General features: G+C 63.8%; 2 protein-coding genes across 8 annotated transcripts in view; one reads left to right on the forward strand and one right to left on the reverse strand.

Annotated features, from left to right (window-relative positions):
• Positions 1-119: 119 nt before the first annotated feature.
• On the forward strand, positions 120-10,626 carry CENPX (centromere protein X). Of its 3 annotated transcripts, none has more exons than XM_057714066.1 (6): positions 120-189; positions 2,766-2,817; positions 3,009-3,062; positions 3,356-3,444; positions 3,538-4,129; positions 7,589-7,649. In XM_057714066.1, exons 1-5 carry the CDS (start codon positions 160-162, stop codon positions 3,550-3,552), a joined length of 240 nt encoding a protein of 79 aa, XP_057570049.1. In that variant the 5' UTR covers positions 120-159; the 3' UTR covers positions 3,553-4,129; positions 7,589-7,649. The 3 variants fall into 3 exon arrangements, with proteins under 3 accessions (XP_057570049.1, XP_057570047.1, XP_057570048.1); XM_057714064.1 differs by lacking the exon at positions 2,766-2,817 and adding an exon at positions 9,831-10,626 and having other exon boundaries at positions 131-189; positions 3,538-3,774; XM_057714065.1 differs by lacking the exon at positions 2,766-2,817 and having other exon boundaries at positions 131-189.
• ASPSCR1 (ASPSCR1 tether for SLC2A4, UBX domain containing) overlaps positions 5,165-14,489 on the reverse strand; it is a 30,624-nt gene continuing 21,299 nt past the window's right edge. For all 5 annotated transcript variants that reach the window (XM_057714055.1, XM_057714056.1, XM_057714058.1 and 2 more), the window contains exons 8-16: positions 11,221-11,360; positions 10,909-10,990; positions 10,472-10,538; positions 9,965-10,027; positions 9,351-9,403; positions 5,926-5,977; positions 5,616-5,685; positions 5,365-5,540; positions 5,165-5,279 (exon numbers count right to left, since the gene is read on the reverse strand). In XM_057714055.1, coding sequence (XP_057570038.1) covers positions 5,266-5,279; positions 5,365-5,540; positions 5,616-5,685; positions 5,926-5,977; positions 9,351-9,403; positions 9,965-10,027; positions 10,472-10,538; positions 10,909-10,990; positions 11,221-11,360 — 717 coding nt within the window. In that variant the 3' untranslated portion in view covers positions 5,165-5,265. The remainder of the gene's footprint in view (positions 5,280-5,364; positions 5,541-5,615; positions 5,686-5,925; positions 5,978-9,350; positions 9,404-9,964; positions 10,028-10,471; positions 10,539-10,908; positions 10,991-11,220; positions 11,361-14,489) is intronic.

A 14,489-nucleotide genomic window follows, 5' to 3' on the forward strand; every position in this document is an offset into this window, starting at 1 on the left:
GGGTCCACTGGCTGGCGGTGCCAGGGCGGCGCTCTGGAAGGCGCGCTCTGTGTCAATTGGCTTGCGTTCCGAGGGCGGGTCTCCGGAGGGCGCGTTCAGCGTTCATTGGCTGGGGGCGCAGGGGCGGGGCTCCAGAGGGCGCGCGCTTTGGCTGCGATCATGGAGGAAATCGGCGCCTGCTTCCGGAAAGTGAGAGAGGGCCTGTGTGCGGGGCGGGCTGGGGGCGCCGGGCGAGGCCTCTGGGGCGGGGGCGGGGGGCGCGCTCGGGGCCGGCGGGGACGCTGCGGCCCGGCCCCCTGCGTGACCCATGTGCGGATCCTGAGTCAGCCCCGCGCTGCCGTCCGTTGACTTCTAGGGTGAGCCCATTCCCAGAATCCGGCAACGACCCTTATCCCGCGCGCCCTTCGTCCTACGTGGATGGGGTAGCGCGGCCGGGTAGAAGGTTGGGTAGGCAGCCTGGTCTGCGGCAAGAGGGAAAGGATCTGCAGAAATCGGGCAGGGGCAGGTGCCGACACAAATGCAGGGAGGCTCAGTGAGGAGCCTGGGCCCCCGCCCGCAGCGTCCCGCCCCCGGGATCCGCAGGACTCTCCTAAAGGGTTTAGCGTAGAGCACAGGGCGGCCCAGCTCGCAGGTACTCTCAGCGCCTGCGTACACTAAAGCTTCCTTTTGGCCTCTCCCCTATCATGCCAGCTCTGTGCTTTGCGTCTCACCTGAGCCAGGCTGGCTCCGTCGTCTGGTGTGCATGTGGATCTACAAGTGCTTTCCCTAGCAACACACCCAGCACAGTCAGGCACTGTTACACGCACTTGACATGGATCAGCCTCTGTAATGCTTAACACCCTAGGAGATGGCTACGAGTACTATCCCCACTTGCCAGTGGGAAACAGGCAGAACTAGGGTCAAACCCGGGCCATCCGCCTCCAGAATTGGCCCCTTTGCTCTCCACCTGGCCAGTGCAGCTCTGGGTGGGTGAGTAGCAAGGCCTGCTGCCTCCTACACCCCGCAGGCTGTAAGAGGTCTGAGTCTCACTTTGTTGCTCTGCCTTAAGGTTAGGAGGCACTGAGCCCTTGAGATCAGGCCTTTGTGGACCTGGGACGAGAGGGAGAGTCTCAGTCTCTCATGAGCACTGCCTTGTCCAGCCAGTCCCCAGTGGAGGTTTCTCCTATCACCCACAATCGTCACTCTGCCCTGGCCTAGGAGTGGTTAATGGTGTCAAAGGGAAAACCACTGAGGCAGGGGGTTGTAGGAACCCCCCCCGTAATAGCTGCACAGCGGAGCATTGGGTCAGGCCTCCTTCATGAAGTCCTGGGCAGCTCCGGAGTCCTCGCCCCGAGAGGGCTCTGGCCAGAGCTGGGGTTGTGGCCATTACCCACGAGTAGGGCTGTCCCTGGGGAGAGGCAGGGGTCGTGATGCCTCCACACAGCGGGGCAAAGGCTGCTCGTGTCCCAGGTCCCATCTTACCCTCTGCAAATTTAGGGAACCTCTGCTCCCAGCTGGTGCTGACTCCTTTCGTTGTCAGGACAGCCCCATGCAGCTGCCTCACAGCAGCAGCCTGTCTAATTTGGCTCTTCCCCAGGGTCTGGGAGCTGGCGGAGCAGTAGAGCTTTCTGGGTCTTTCCTGGTACCTTCCAGGTACATAGCAAGAAGGGCCAGCAGGTGGCGCCAAACCCACATGGTCACTGCTGGGAGGGCGAGGCCGCTTCAGCGCTGCCCCAAGTAACCCGCGTCCGGCTCTTCCCCTCCTGAGCTGGGGCTCCGGCAGGGTCCGCGCTCTCCATTTTGCTCTCCAGCTTTGCTGAGCTGCACTGGTCAAGGCAATGCCATCTCCGTGGCTAAGACTGGAGGCCTAGTGGGTCCCCAGCTCACCTTTCCTGCATGACACCCGGTTTCTGGGCCCCTGGGCCCCCGCTGCTGCTGTCCTCACCTCCCCAGGCTCTCTGCTGGCTCCTCATTCGCAGCCTCTCCCGGCTGGTCCCTGCCTTTAGCAACCTCCCTTGGTCCACCCACGTGCTGCCACCTCCCATATCCTCAGAGCCAGTATCGACCGTCTGTTCCAGCCACCCACTGGCTGCTCTGCTTGGGCACCTCATGTGTGTCCCTTACACGACATGTTCCAAGCTGAGCTCCTTAGCTGCAGGTCCCCAGAAGCCACCTCTGCTTAGTGGTGCCATCCTTTGGCTTGAGCCCCTACCTTGAGGAGTCTTGGCCTGGGCCCGCCCTTGTCCCATCCTCATTGGTCAGGAAGTCCTACAGATGGTCTGGGCTCCGTCGCCTACCTTGAATGCCCGTTGACAAAGGAGCCTGGCCCTTCCCCACCTCAGGAAGATCCCCTTCCTTGTGTCGTAGGCTCCAGGGAGGGACCTGGGATGGAGCTGACCCAGTGCCCAGAGCAGGGTCTGGCAAAACCGGGCAGTGCTGGTGGCATGGACAGACCTGTGAAGGGGCCCACTGTGGGGAAAGCACCTCGTCCCTGCGGGCAGGAGCATAAGACCACTCTGGGTACCACAAAGGCTGGAGCCCCAGAGAGTGGCAGGCAGGCACCTGGGCTGTTCCCACCTGCCTGCCACATGTGTCTAATTTCTGGTCCTCCTGGAGGCATTCACAGGGAGGTTTCTCACACTGCCTAGTCCCCCACCCTGAGAGGCCCCGCAGACAGCATTTCCAGCCGGAAATTACAGCCCCATCCCCTCCAGAACTAAATGCCTAAGGGGTCTGCAGCAGAGGAGGGGGGGCAGTGGCTCACCGACGCCCCCTCCATCCCCCAGGAGCTGGTTAGCAAGCTGCTGCACCTGCACTTTAAAGACGACAAGACCAAAGGTGTGTGACCAGGAGGTGGGGTGGGGAGGGGCGCTGGGTACCGGAGACTGTGCACGGCATCTCTGCAGGGCCCAGGCCTCAGGGAGGGCTGAGGTCACCTGTGAGCAGGAGCCAGGTTAGAAGCAGTGAGGGCAAGAGTGGGATGGCAGGGAGACGTGCATGTCTGCAACCTACTCCCCTTCACCTTGCAGTCAGTGGGGACGCACTACAACTCACGGCAGAGCTGCTCAAGATCTTCGTTGTGGGTGAGTGGAAGGACCCAGCAGAGTCCCCTGGTGTCCCAGGCTTGTCCAGACCATTCGTGATCCCTTTGCATTTTATTTTTCAGCGGGGTACCCAAGACACGATCTTCCCATTCTCCCACAAGCGCCTAAACTCCCCGTCCCTGAAAAGCTCCATGTTTCAGAGGCCCCACCTCAGTCTTCTGAGCTGTCGCCTGGCACAGGGGTGGGGGAGTGGGCAGGGCTAAGGCCCTGGGGGGTTGGGGTTCAAGCCCCGTCAGCCTTCTCTGCCTCACTTCCCTCCTGCATCACGGCAGAAGCGGCCATCCGCAGCATCCGGCAGGCCAAGGCAGAGGACCTGGCCCGTGTGGATGTGGAGCAGCTGGAGAAGGTGCTGCCTCAGCTGGTAGGTGGGCCTCCAGGAACAGGGCCTGGCCCAGGAGGCGTGGGGGTGGGGGCGCCACACCCACGAGGCTCTAAGCGCTTCTCTGCCCCACAGCTTCTGGACTTTTAGTGGTTTCCACCCTCCCTGTGGCCGTCTCGCCGAGTCCCAGCCTCTGGCTTCAGAAAGGACCGGAGCTGCTGATCCCCAAGGTTCTCCTCCAGCTTCCAGGACGGGCCAGGTCCCAGCAAACCACCCCTCCTCCCCGTGTCATCCTGTCCCCCTGCCTGCTGCTGAGAGCTGGGACACAGCAGATGGAGAGTTCGCTGACAGGATGAGGGGCCTGACGCCTGGGTGGGTGCCCTCCCCCTGTGCCCCCTGGGGCAGCAGAGCACCCACCAGGGTGGGAGAAGCACGGAGTCATTGGGAAGCAGGTGCGGGGGACGCGCCCTCCTGAGCAGGTAGCCTGCATGTCCTCCACAAACAAGCAGAACTGGGTGGTTCTGCCACCAACATCAAAGCTGGCGTGTCACCGTCTAGCCCCCTGACAGTCCCTTGAAAAGATGCTTCCCTGAGCTGTGTATTTGTTCTCACAGAGCAACGTCGATAAATCAGAGCCACCTCCCCAGGCACGGCCTCCTGTTGCCATTCATCACCCAAAATCAAGTTGCTTCAAAGCTGGGAGAGGACAGAATAACAAACAGCATGTGTGAGTGCCGTGCCATGGGCTGGGCTCAAGGGACTGTGAAATTGGAGCCCTCACACGTGTGACTGCGCGCCTGGAATGGTGCCTCTGCCACGGGGCTGCCATGGGTATGGGGTGCCCAGGGACGAGCGCACAGGTCTGCTGGGGGTTGGGGTGGGGTCACAGCAGTAGGAAGGACCCCCGCCTCCAGTGCCAGGGCCAGGCAGGTCAGAGCTGCTTGGGACCTGCTAGAAACCTGGTCAGGAGGCCTGGCTGCTCTCTGAGGCCCAGCCACTCCCACCCGATAGCACCCAGCTCTCGTTAAATCTGAAAGCTGCTGGGACTCGTCAGCCCAGGATGGAAAGCACCCAGAGGACCCAGTGACCACGGAGTCAGGACTCTCGCAGAACCAGAGGACCTGGTCACTGGGGAGGGACACCTGGCCCTGCTGCCATGGGTACCCAGGAGCCCCACCCCAACACCCAAGAGTGGCATGGGTGGAAGGCCAGCCCTCCCTCCCTAGTTTAGCCCCGCTGGCCCCTTTCTGCACCCGTTCCCCACCTCTGCCCCCCACCTCCCTCTCCCCCCTCCCGCAGGGAGTCTCGGGGCTTCAAAGCTCCGGGCACATGTGGAAGTAATTAGACCTGAGGGGAGAGGCTGGCGACACGTGCCAGAGCCCGTGCCCCACAGCCACTTTGAAGTGCACTCAGATGGTGGGGAGGGCGGGGCACCGGGAAACCCCAGGCCAGCCCTGCCCGGCCCGCCCTGCGGGGTGGGGGCCACGTCCTCCCCTCTCCTGCCAGGGGCTGGAGGCCCTTCTCCCCGAACTCGTGTTCTCCTTAGAGGAGACATTAACGTCAATGAGGTAAACACCAAGAGGCAGGCGGTTCAGGGAAGACACCTGTGCCCCTGTCAACACGAACAAGCCCCAGCAAGCAGCCTCCCAAGCCCACGTCACCAGCCAGACTGGAGGCCCGCTGCTGGGAACTCGGCGCAGGGGCAGCAGCGGGGCAGAGGACCGAGGAGCCCGTCCCTGCAAAGGACGACAGGAGGGTCTTGAGAGAGGCTCGCGTGTTTATTCCCGCTCAGGGTGGGCAGGGGTCCAGTGGCTGGCAGAGTAGGCACCTCTGGGCTGGCAGCTCTCACCTCTTGGGCAGCTCTCACCTCTTGCCGGCTGCAGCGCAACACACACAGGATGACCTTGGAGCCCTAGGCTCCTGCCCAGCTGCCCCGCCCCGCCAGGCCACCCCCCACAGTACCTGGCAGCTTCAGCCACTTGGGCACCTTGCCCAAATCCCTCCTCACGGGCTGGGCCGTCCCAGGGCTGGGCTCAGGGGGCCCCACCGCCCCTTCCTCACCAGTTGGCTCCAACTCAAGGGGCACAGGGTCAGGGGCTGGCGGCGGGGGTGGGGTTCCAGCGGCCCTGGACATGCACCTGAGGACGAAGGCCAAGGTGTCGGATGGTGGGCACTGCAGCCGTGGGCTCGCCCCACCCTCTGCGGACACTCACCTGGCCACGAGCACGTCCGCTGCAGATGGGGAGATGGTGTGTTCCAGCAGCCTGGGCTCCAGGTAGATGCCTGCAGGAAGCCCAGCCTACCCTCAGGCCAGAGAAGGGCATCCCGCCCCAGCCTACTACTGCTCTGCTCTGGAGGGGGGTGTGGTCCAGCCTGAAGCCCCCCAAGGAGTAGGGGATGCGGGTATTGGGGCCACAGGTCTCCCTCCCAGACCAGAAGTCACCTGCTCTGGGGTATCTGATGAGCTAGGATGCGGGGCCCAGGGCTGGCTGGCAGTGCTGGGCAGAGGAGGGCCGCACCTACCTGTCGGCTCCTCAGGTCCAAAGTGTACAAGGGCGGCAGGGAAGAGGTTTGCCTGCAGGGAGGGCAGAGGGGAGCTCAGGGACCAAGTGGGCACCGTGGGGCAGAGGATGGCAGGGAGAGGCAAACAGTGGCACCCCACTTGCTGCTGGCCTCACGGGTGCTGCACCCATCAGGCCCAGGGCTCCATCAAGAGGACTAGGGGCCCCCCGGGCCCCTCCCACTGCGCAGCCCGCTGCCCAGCCTCACCTGTTCCTCCTCTGGCACCAACCCCAGTGCAAGCCAGGCCAGGGCATCAGACCACAGGGTCCTGCCTGGGCCAGCCCCAAGCACCAGCTGAACAGGAAGCTCTTGTGGTGTGTGCGCTGGCATTCTGCACTACCCCTCCTGCCCCAGTTCCCCAGAGCGAACAGTTAATATTCTTAAGGTGGGAACCACCCCACCCTCGGCAGAGACTGCACGAGGTCAAGAGATCAGAGGAGACGCAGAGGCAGGCAGAACTGCACGGGGGCGGGGGGCGCACAAGGTGGCCACCGACACAGGCGCAGCCCACCGTGCCCCCCACTTCCTTCCCTCACCTGTGCTGCCCAAAGAACAGAGGGTGCGGGGCACTCCGTAGGGACTGACAGGTGAGCCCAGGCCCACTGGGAGCAACTGAACGGGAGAGGGACCTTCAGCAGGCCCAGGCATGGGGACAGGGGGGGCTCTTGGAGCCAAGCTGCTTTGGGAGTCCTGGGCTGAGAAGTACCTCCAGGCCTACTGCTTTGACCCAGAAGCCCAACACGAGGGTTCCCTGACTGGTCACTGGGTCTCGCCTGATAAGAAAAAGCCAGTTCCAGGTAGCGTGAGGCCCTTCCTGCAGGGTGGGCGTTGCACGGGGGTCCCCATACCCCTCCTGGAGGCCCGTCCATGGGGGGGGGGGGGGTGCAAGACTTTGCTCAGGGACTGGCCCCATCTGCACAGGTGTGGGACAAGGATGCATCACGTGGCCCCCAAAATGCTCCTGGAGGCCTCCCAGGCAGGGGGTTGGACTATGGCGCAGAGTCAAGGCTGCTGCAGAGGACCCCAGAGTCATAACCTGCCTCCACTCCCGCCTCTGCACCCGAGGACCACGGCTGCAAGCCCTAAAGCTGGCCCAAGGCAGCAGCAAGGCCACCGCCCGAGCTCCATGTCCTCAGCCCTCAACGGAAGGGCCACAGCTGCCAGATGAGAGCGTCCTCTCTGCTCTGAGCCCTGAGCTCTTGGACTTGGTGTGGGGAGTATTAATAAGAGGAAATTCCAAAGGCCAGGCCTAGGAATGCTGAGACTGCCGCTGAAGCTGAGGGACACAGAAAGGCCGTGAATGCTCTGAAACCCCACTGTGACTCCTGGGATCATAGCCTGGTGCGGAGGAACAGGCTGCAGGGTGCGCAGGGTTAGCTCCAGGGCCCTGGAGGCACCGGAAGCTGGCGGGGGTGGAGGTGGAGGAACGGCACAGGTAGGACACTGTTTCAGCCTTACTCAGCTGGCCCCGTGAGGCCAGACCCTAACCCAGCCAACCTGCCAGGCACTGGGGCCACCCACCCAGAGGGCCCACCTGGAGGCTGCAACGCTTAAACCCTTGAAGGACCCCTCTGGGCCCTGCAAGGCAGCGCCTCTAGAACCTGGCCTCCCTGCCTTTTCTCAGCACCTGCCGGAAGCCCCCTACCTGCCAGCTTGTGTCTCAGAGAATCCCATCGGCAAGAGGGGTGAGTAGACAGCACAGAAGACCACCATGCCCGCCAGGAAGGAGGGTGTACCCCTCTGCTCAGGCTGACAAAGCCTACGTGGATCATGGTGGTCTTCAGGGCCCACTGAGGAGCTCTGGGCGAGGCGGTGGGGGTGGCTGAGATGGGAGCGGAGTGAGGTCCCTGAGGCTCGGGGCGGCACCGGACTAAGGGGGCTTAGGCCCAGGAAGCAGGTATGATGTGGGGTGTTGGGGACCTCTGTGTCCATGGACTGCATCCCCTGCATCCTCCCATCCTCGGCCTCACCCTTGGCCTCTCCCAACAGTCACTCTCCTGATGCAGTGGCCAAAGAGGGCAGCTGGGCTGTCATCCCCCACACCCACCCTGAGCTGTCACTTTCTGGGGCGCAGGACCAGCCCCCGGGCAGCCTCCAGGGCAGCCGGCAGCCAGAACGCAGCCCTGCCAGGGACATGAAAGCAGGCAGCTTCCGCGCCCGCGCCTGCTCACCCGCAGGAGGGAGGAAGGCTTCCTTCCCTGAGCCCTGCCAGCTCTCTGATCGCGGGCGGGCAGGGACGCCACCCCAAGCAGAGGCCCCATGGCTCCAGGGTGAGCTGACAGATGAAAGGAGACGGCTGCTGGTAGCAGGGGCAGAGTGTCACCAGGAATCAGGCCACGAGGACAGGACAGGCAGCACCCCAGGGTTCCTAATTGGAGGAGGGGGTGCCTGGACGCTGGCCCCTCTCCATCCCAAAGCATCTTCCAAATTCAATGTTTATCAACAGGCTGGCCAGCAAGGGAGAGCGGGGAGGGGCGGTGGGAGGGTGGGTGGGGATAGAGGAAGGAGGCCCAGTGCCTCTGGGGCTCCCAGGGGGCTGCAGAAGGGGGAGTGGGGGTGGGGGAAGCACCCTGCTCCTGCCAAACTTGGCTCCTTTCCTTGGTGGGCTTCCAGCCTCTCTGCTGGTCTGGCCCCTTCCCCCCACGATGGTGGCAGCCCTGAGCAGCAAGCAGACCCCCTTGCCCCAATTCAGATCTCTGCAGGGCCTGCTGGTCACTTAACAAAGGCTGGCCTCTGTTACTAATTAAAATATCTGAAGAGACTTTAAGAGGAAACCATTAGGCTAGAGGGCTAGGGAGGCCCCAGGCTGCTCTCCTGGGGTAAAGGGACAGGACATTCCTTCTGGCTCTGGACTGCAGCCCAGCAGGGCACCGGATCAACGCTCCTCACCCTGGGAGCTCTAGGGCCTCCAGCTAGCGGGGAGAGCCCACCACGGCATTCCCAGCGGAGGCCACAGGGTCCAGGGGAGAGGCAGGGGCAGGGCAGCAGGCCTGGCAGCAGCCCCTCCAGTCTGGGGCCAAACCTGCCCAGCAGCTGGCACCCCAGGGGCCTCCTGGGCAGCTGGCCAACTGCAGCCGAAGCCTCTGACCCTTGGCCCTTCAGGGGTTCCTCTAGCAGCCCCACCTGCCTTCTCACTCAGACCCAGGGGCAGTCCTGGCTCTGGACGGGGGCAGCCAGCCATGCAGGCCCATCCCCACCAGGGCAGAAGGCAGAGGTGGCTGGAGAGCCCCAAAGCTGACTTCAGCGATGCTCCACTCCCCCCAGTCCACCCCTCTAAGAGGCCTTATCATACTTCCAACCATGGCCTCGCCCTCCCTCCTGGGCAGCTGCCTGTCCCAGGCCAGCCCCAGCAGCACCCAAAAGCCAGACAGGCAGGCAGATGGTACCTGAAAGAGGGTCAGTGTGTGGTCGTCCAGGATGGTTTTTGGAGGAGCGATGACTGTGGAGAGATGGTTGTCTGCGCCAGGAAGTGCCTTGTCTCTCCCCACCCATCATCCCCCTCTTGCCCATCGAACCCCTCCCCACCATCAGAGTGAGCAGGAGGCCTCGGCCATAGGCCTCGGCTGAGGGATCTCTGAAGCACCCCCTCAGCGCACATCCTCCCGTCTATCTCTCCACTGCTGCAAAAACCCAGCAAGAAACTGGAGAGAGGGCCCGGGGCAGACTCACCTGCAGGGGATACCTGCCCCACACAGTTTCCTGTGCAGCCCTGGGGCCTGACCCCTAACGACCCAGATGCCCTCCAAAGGAGGCCAGCAGCCCTTCCCTGCATGTCCCCCAGCCGCCACAGCTCCTGGCCAGGCAGGAAGCAGAGGGCATGGGGCGCTGAGCAGGGCGATGGCCAACCTCCCTCCCCAACTCCCCAGGTCCCGGATTCATGCTTGGACACCAGCACAGGACCCGCCTGCCTCAGGATGCTGTTTCTGTGGGAAAAGTTGCTTCGAGCCCCGACTGGGAGGGGCCAGGGCCGCTGAGCAGGAGGTCCTGGAGATGCACTCACACAGGTAGAACGGCAGCTCGGGGTTGCCCAGGTGGCTCCTCACAAAGTCCCGCAAATCCCCCACTGCAGGAGGAAGGGTGGGGTGAACGGGGACTCCACACTCAGACCCACGCCAGGGCCGGGCCCCTCTGCCATGCGACGAGCCAGGTCCAACCTCTGTGTAGCCCCACTCCCTACAGGTCACCAAGGACACCACTCAGAAGTGGTGGCACTGCCGCCTTCCTTACAGGTGAGCTGCAGCTCCAGGCCAGAGACCCCACTGCTGGGTCTGGGGGAGCCCTGGGCCCACCCTTCTCTGGGTGCCCCTCTGCCCCATCCATGCCCAGGAAAGGGGGGCGCATGGGGGCACCTAGTCCCACAGGCGCTGCCTGGCTGGTCTGCCAAGACTCCGGACATGAGCCAGCCCCCAGCATGGCGCCCGCTGCCTGTCCCGTGGCCCAGACAGAAGGAGCCTGGAGGAGCTCACAGGGACCCCGCCCTTCTGGACACCCAGACGGGGCTGCTCACCCGTCTCGCTGGGGCGGAAGAAGCCCTGCAGGATGTAGCGGTCAGGAAACAGCACCCTCAAGACCACCTAGGCCAGGACAAGCCGCCTCGTCAGCAGGACAGCTGGAGCCCAACCTAGGCGGCTGCATCCCTGGGCCCACAATGGCTAGGCCCCCACGCCGGGTCAGCACCCCCTCCCCCCGGCTGCCCCCCCGTGCTCCTGCCCACGGGCTGGACACAAGGACCAGTCAAGTACCCACGTGCACTTGTGAAAACACACTGACGTTTTTCATCTTAAAAGGAGGCTGACTGGCTCATTAAGGAACCGCAGCCGTACAGGCCTGGGCTGAAGCACAGGAGACCATGGCCAGTGGCGTGTGGGCTGTGGAAGCCGCAGGAGGCCCCAGCGCAGAGCCATGTGGAGGACACCCCCCCCGCCCCCCTCCGCCTCTGGGTACCTTGGGGTAGCGCTGCAGCTTCTCCTTCATCTGAGCCTCCCTGAAAGCCTTGGTCACCAAGGGGGCTTCTTCCAGGCGCTTCCTGCGGGGGTGAGGGCAGGGCAGCAGTGAAGGTCCCAGGTCTCCCCAGCCAGAGCAGAGGCCCCACACCGGCTGGACGCTGGGTTCCCCCTTGTCCCCTCAGACTTCATGAGCTGCTCTCCCGCACAGGGCCACATGGGACTAAGAGCCAGCCACCTGCCTGGGCCCCCGCACCCTCCGAGGTGCTGCTGGGGACATGGGTGTCTCCGAAGGAGCCAGGGGCACACCCACCGCTCACTCTTGAGCTGGGCCAAGCGTCTTCTGACGTCATCCACGGTCACCTCGAAGAACTCGTCAGGCAGCTCCGTGGGCCAGGCCTGGAGCAGCACCTCCAGATCAGGGTGGCACACCACGGGGTCTCGATCCACCGGCTGGGCAGGCAGAGGGCTCGGCTGATGCAGGTCCCAGGAGGGGCCCAGGCTCCCGACCCCACGGGGCTGGGGCCGCCACGCGGACCCCGGCTGAGCCACGTGCCTCCAGCCCTGCCCGTCAGCCCGTGGCCAGGGCTCCAGGGTGGGGCACGGGACAGCTGAGCCTGTCCAGGACCGGAGCACCTCCCCCCACGCCCGCCTGTTCAGCAGCACTGCTGCTGAGACCCTCCCTCGCCGGCAGGGCACAATGGCCCTGGGGTCTGGGCTCAGCCGGGTCACCTGGCACCCGGATAGCTGGGGGGACTTGGGCAGTGGGCGAACAGCAGTATCTCTGTTCACGTCCTGTCTCCATGGGGGTTCCCCACGAGCCCCAGGGAGCTACCTGTAATCAGGGTCTCCCAAAGTGGGGAATAAGCTTGGGGAGCAGCGCCCTGGTCAAGGCCACGTCAGAGGTTCCACGGAAGGGGCAGAGCGACAGCCCCCAAATTAGAGGTTTAGCAAAAACCTGCCAGCCGCTGGCCCTGTGGCCAGGCTGACCCCACCTCCCCCCCGGGAGAGCGGCCTGCCCCACCCGCTGCCCACCGTGGGGACACAGGAAGGGACAGCGTCTCTCCTAATTGGCAGCAATGACAACTGAAATTACAAGGCAGGGCCTGCTGTGTTCACAGTGCCTCCGGGTGGGTAATTGCAGCGAGCGTAGCCCAAGCAACTATGGGGGGAGACACCTTTGCGGCACTGAGGTCGCCCATGGAGCCGGGCCTGAGGGAGGTGTCCAGCTGGGCCGGCAGGGCCCACACCAGGTCCCGCCCTCCCCTGCACAGCACATCCGCAAGCTGTCTGGGGTGAGGCGGCTCTCTGCCTTCTGCTCCCGCCTGCTCCCTGCTCCCTGCCCCAGCCTCGCGTGGAAATCCCACCTCCTGCCTTCAACACCCAGGGCCAGGCGCGGCAAGCTTCTCTGATCATCCCTGCCTGCACTGTGGGCTGACCACTCTAAAGACTCGCCGACCTGGGGCTGGTCGAGGGCTGCAGCGGCCCAGTGCACCTGCCAGGTGTCCTCGGGCTGCCCCCCCAGCCACACCCGAGGCCTTGCGTGTCCAGGCCGGCAGGTCTCTGCCATTCCTGAGCACACAGCTGCGTCACGCCTCGTGACTCACCAAGGGAGGTGGGCTCTCGCCAGGAAACCCCTCTGATCTTGGTATTGTGGCAGGGCGGCCACGAAGGGCTGGCTGAGGCCCAGGCAGTGGGGTCCACAGGTGGCTGACCGAGGCCCCTGGGGGCCGCCCCCTCAGAGCCACAACCCTCCTGCAGCCCACAGGCAGCCCACGCCAGAGCTTTTCATAACAAGATGCCAGGCGCCAGGCTGCCCTCCACAGCCACGGCGCCTGCATTCCAGAAGGGCCGAGCACGCGCCTGGGCTCCTGCGGGAGGGCGAGAGCAGACGTGGATGTGCCTGAGCTGGGCACTGCCGTGTCCACAAGTGCCAGGCCCCTGGATGCTCAAGCACAAAGCCCACGGGCCAACGAGCAAGCTCTGGGGCCACCCTGTCCTGGTCCTGTCCTCAGAGGACGCAGTTCTGGGCACACGAGTCACCCCAAGAATTCGGTGATCGGATAACTTGTGGTCTGTGGCCTGGAGCTGAGCCTGACCATCCAGACAGGCCCCTGATCCCCAGGGGGCCCGGTCAGTGAAGCCTGACCCTGAGTTCATGGAGCCACTCTGGCCTCCTTGTCCTCCTGGGTACTTCCAGTGCATAGCCCGGGGGTGACCTGGAGGACTGCAGGTCACTCGCACTTCCCACAATCCTCCCACAACTTCCAGAACAGGGACGCAGGTGAACCCAGCCACTGGTTTCATGCTGCTCAGGGGCCACTGACTTTTGGTCAGAAAGTAAACTGACAAAAATCTCTGTTTTGGATCTTCCCTCAGTTCACCACCTTCCTCCCCTGCCTCAACTCTGCTCCAGAAGCCCGTCTGTCTGTCCAATAGCAGCCAAGAGCCGGGGTCCCACATGGGAACCAGAGCACCAGGACAGAGCCACCTCGAGATCACACTCTCTCTCTCTCCTGCACCACCTTGCGCCTCGGGGACCTCCCTACTCCTGGGCAGAGGAGCCTCTGCTGCACATCAGAGCCCAGGCGCCAGACCACGCAAGTCCCAGAGCTACTGCCACAATCCGGTCCCAGGCGGACCCTGTCCCACCAGAACAGTGGACATCCCTGGCTGGGCTAGTGGGACTGATCACTGTCCTACCAAATGACCGAGGGAGAAGCCAGCGGGCTTCAAACACCTCCACATAGCCTGCCCGGCAGATAATTCCACCACAAAGAGGAGACAGACCAGGAAAGGAGGAGGGCGTCTGACAGCTCCACGTGGGAGGAAGTAGGGTGAACACGGCACTGGGGGAGGCCAAGCCCTGGCCCCGCTCACTTCCAACGCACTGCCGGCACCCTGGCCTTCATTTGCTGTTCCTTCACCCACCATTCCTTGGTCGTGGGCAGATATCATGCACAGTTCCCAACCTAGGTGGATCTATGGAGACGTTTTTGGATGGAGAATAGAGATCTAGGATGAGACACCACTAGGAAAAAAAAATGCACACAGTGGCCACTGTCAGAGGGCCTTGGCGCCCTCACCACAGGGACTGGGTTCCCGTGTGCTGGCCGAGGGCCACAGCCCCAGGGTTCGAGACGGGGCTCCATGATGAACCTCCCAGCTGGTGCCCAAGGATGCTGATGGGGTGGCAGGCCCGGAGCCTTCTCAGTGCACCTGACAGCTGGCCTCACAGCCCAAATCTCCAGGTCTGCTCCTCCAGAGCCTGCCAGGGAGCCGCTCGGAGGACGTGCCTCCGCTAAGAACCCTATGTCACTGAGCTTGGGTCACCCTGGCAAAGTCACGGGTTTTCCATCATCAGCTTAAGGTCCAGCTCCTGAACGCTGTCAGTGTCCAGAGCACAGCTCTGGCCCCGTCTCCCCCTGCCCCCCTGACCCTAGGAAAGCCAGAGGAGCTGGTCTCTCCCCCGGTGACCCCGACGCTGTGGGCATCTCACTGTTGACGAGAAGATGGGCAGCACGACAAGGAGACAGCCAGAGTCTGGGATCTGAGCCCCTGGGGTGGGGGGTCTACGTGACT

Source organism: Hippopotamus amphibius, chromosome 17 (genome assembly GCF_030028045.1).
Source record: "Hippopotamus amphibius kiboko isolate mHipAmp2 chromosome 17, mHipAmp2.hap2, whole genome shotgun sequence".
NCBI classification, from domain to species: domain Eukaryota; kingdom Metazoa; phylum Chordata; class Mammalia; order Artiodactyla; family Hippopotamidae; genus Hippopotamus; species Hippopotamus amphibius.

What these genes read in the sequence shown, in the direction of transcription:
- CENPX (XM_057714064.1), top strand. Translation starts at nt 160, where the DNA reads ATGGAGGAAATCGGCGCCTGCTTCCGGAAA. An exon ending in GCTCAAGATCTTCGTTGTGG is followed by an intron (nt 3,063 to 3,355) that starts GTGAGTGGAAGG and finishes GCATCACGGCAG; the next exon opens with AAGCGGCCATCCGCAGCATC. An exon ending in ATGAGGGGCCTGACGCCTGG is followed by an intron (nt 3,775 to 7,588) that starts GTGGGTGCCCTC and finishes GCCTTTTCTCAG; the next exon opens with CACCTGCCGGAAGCCCCCTA.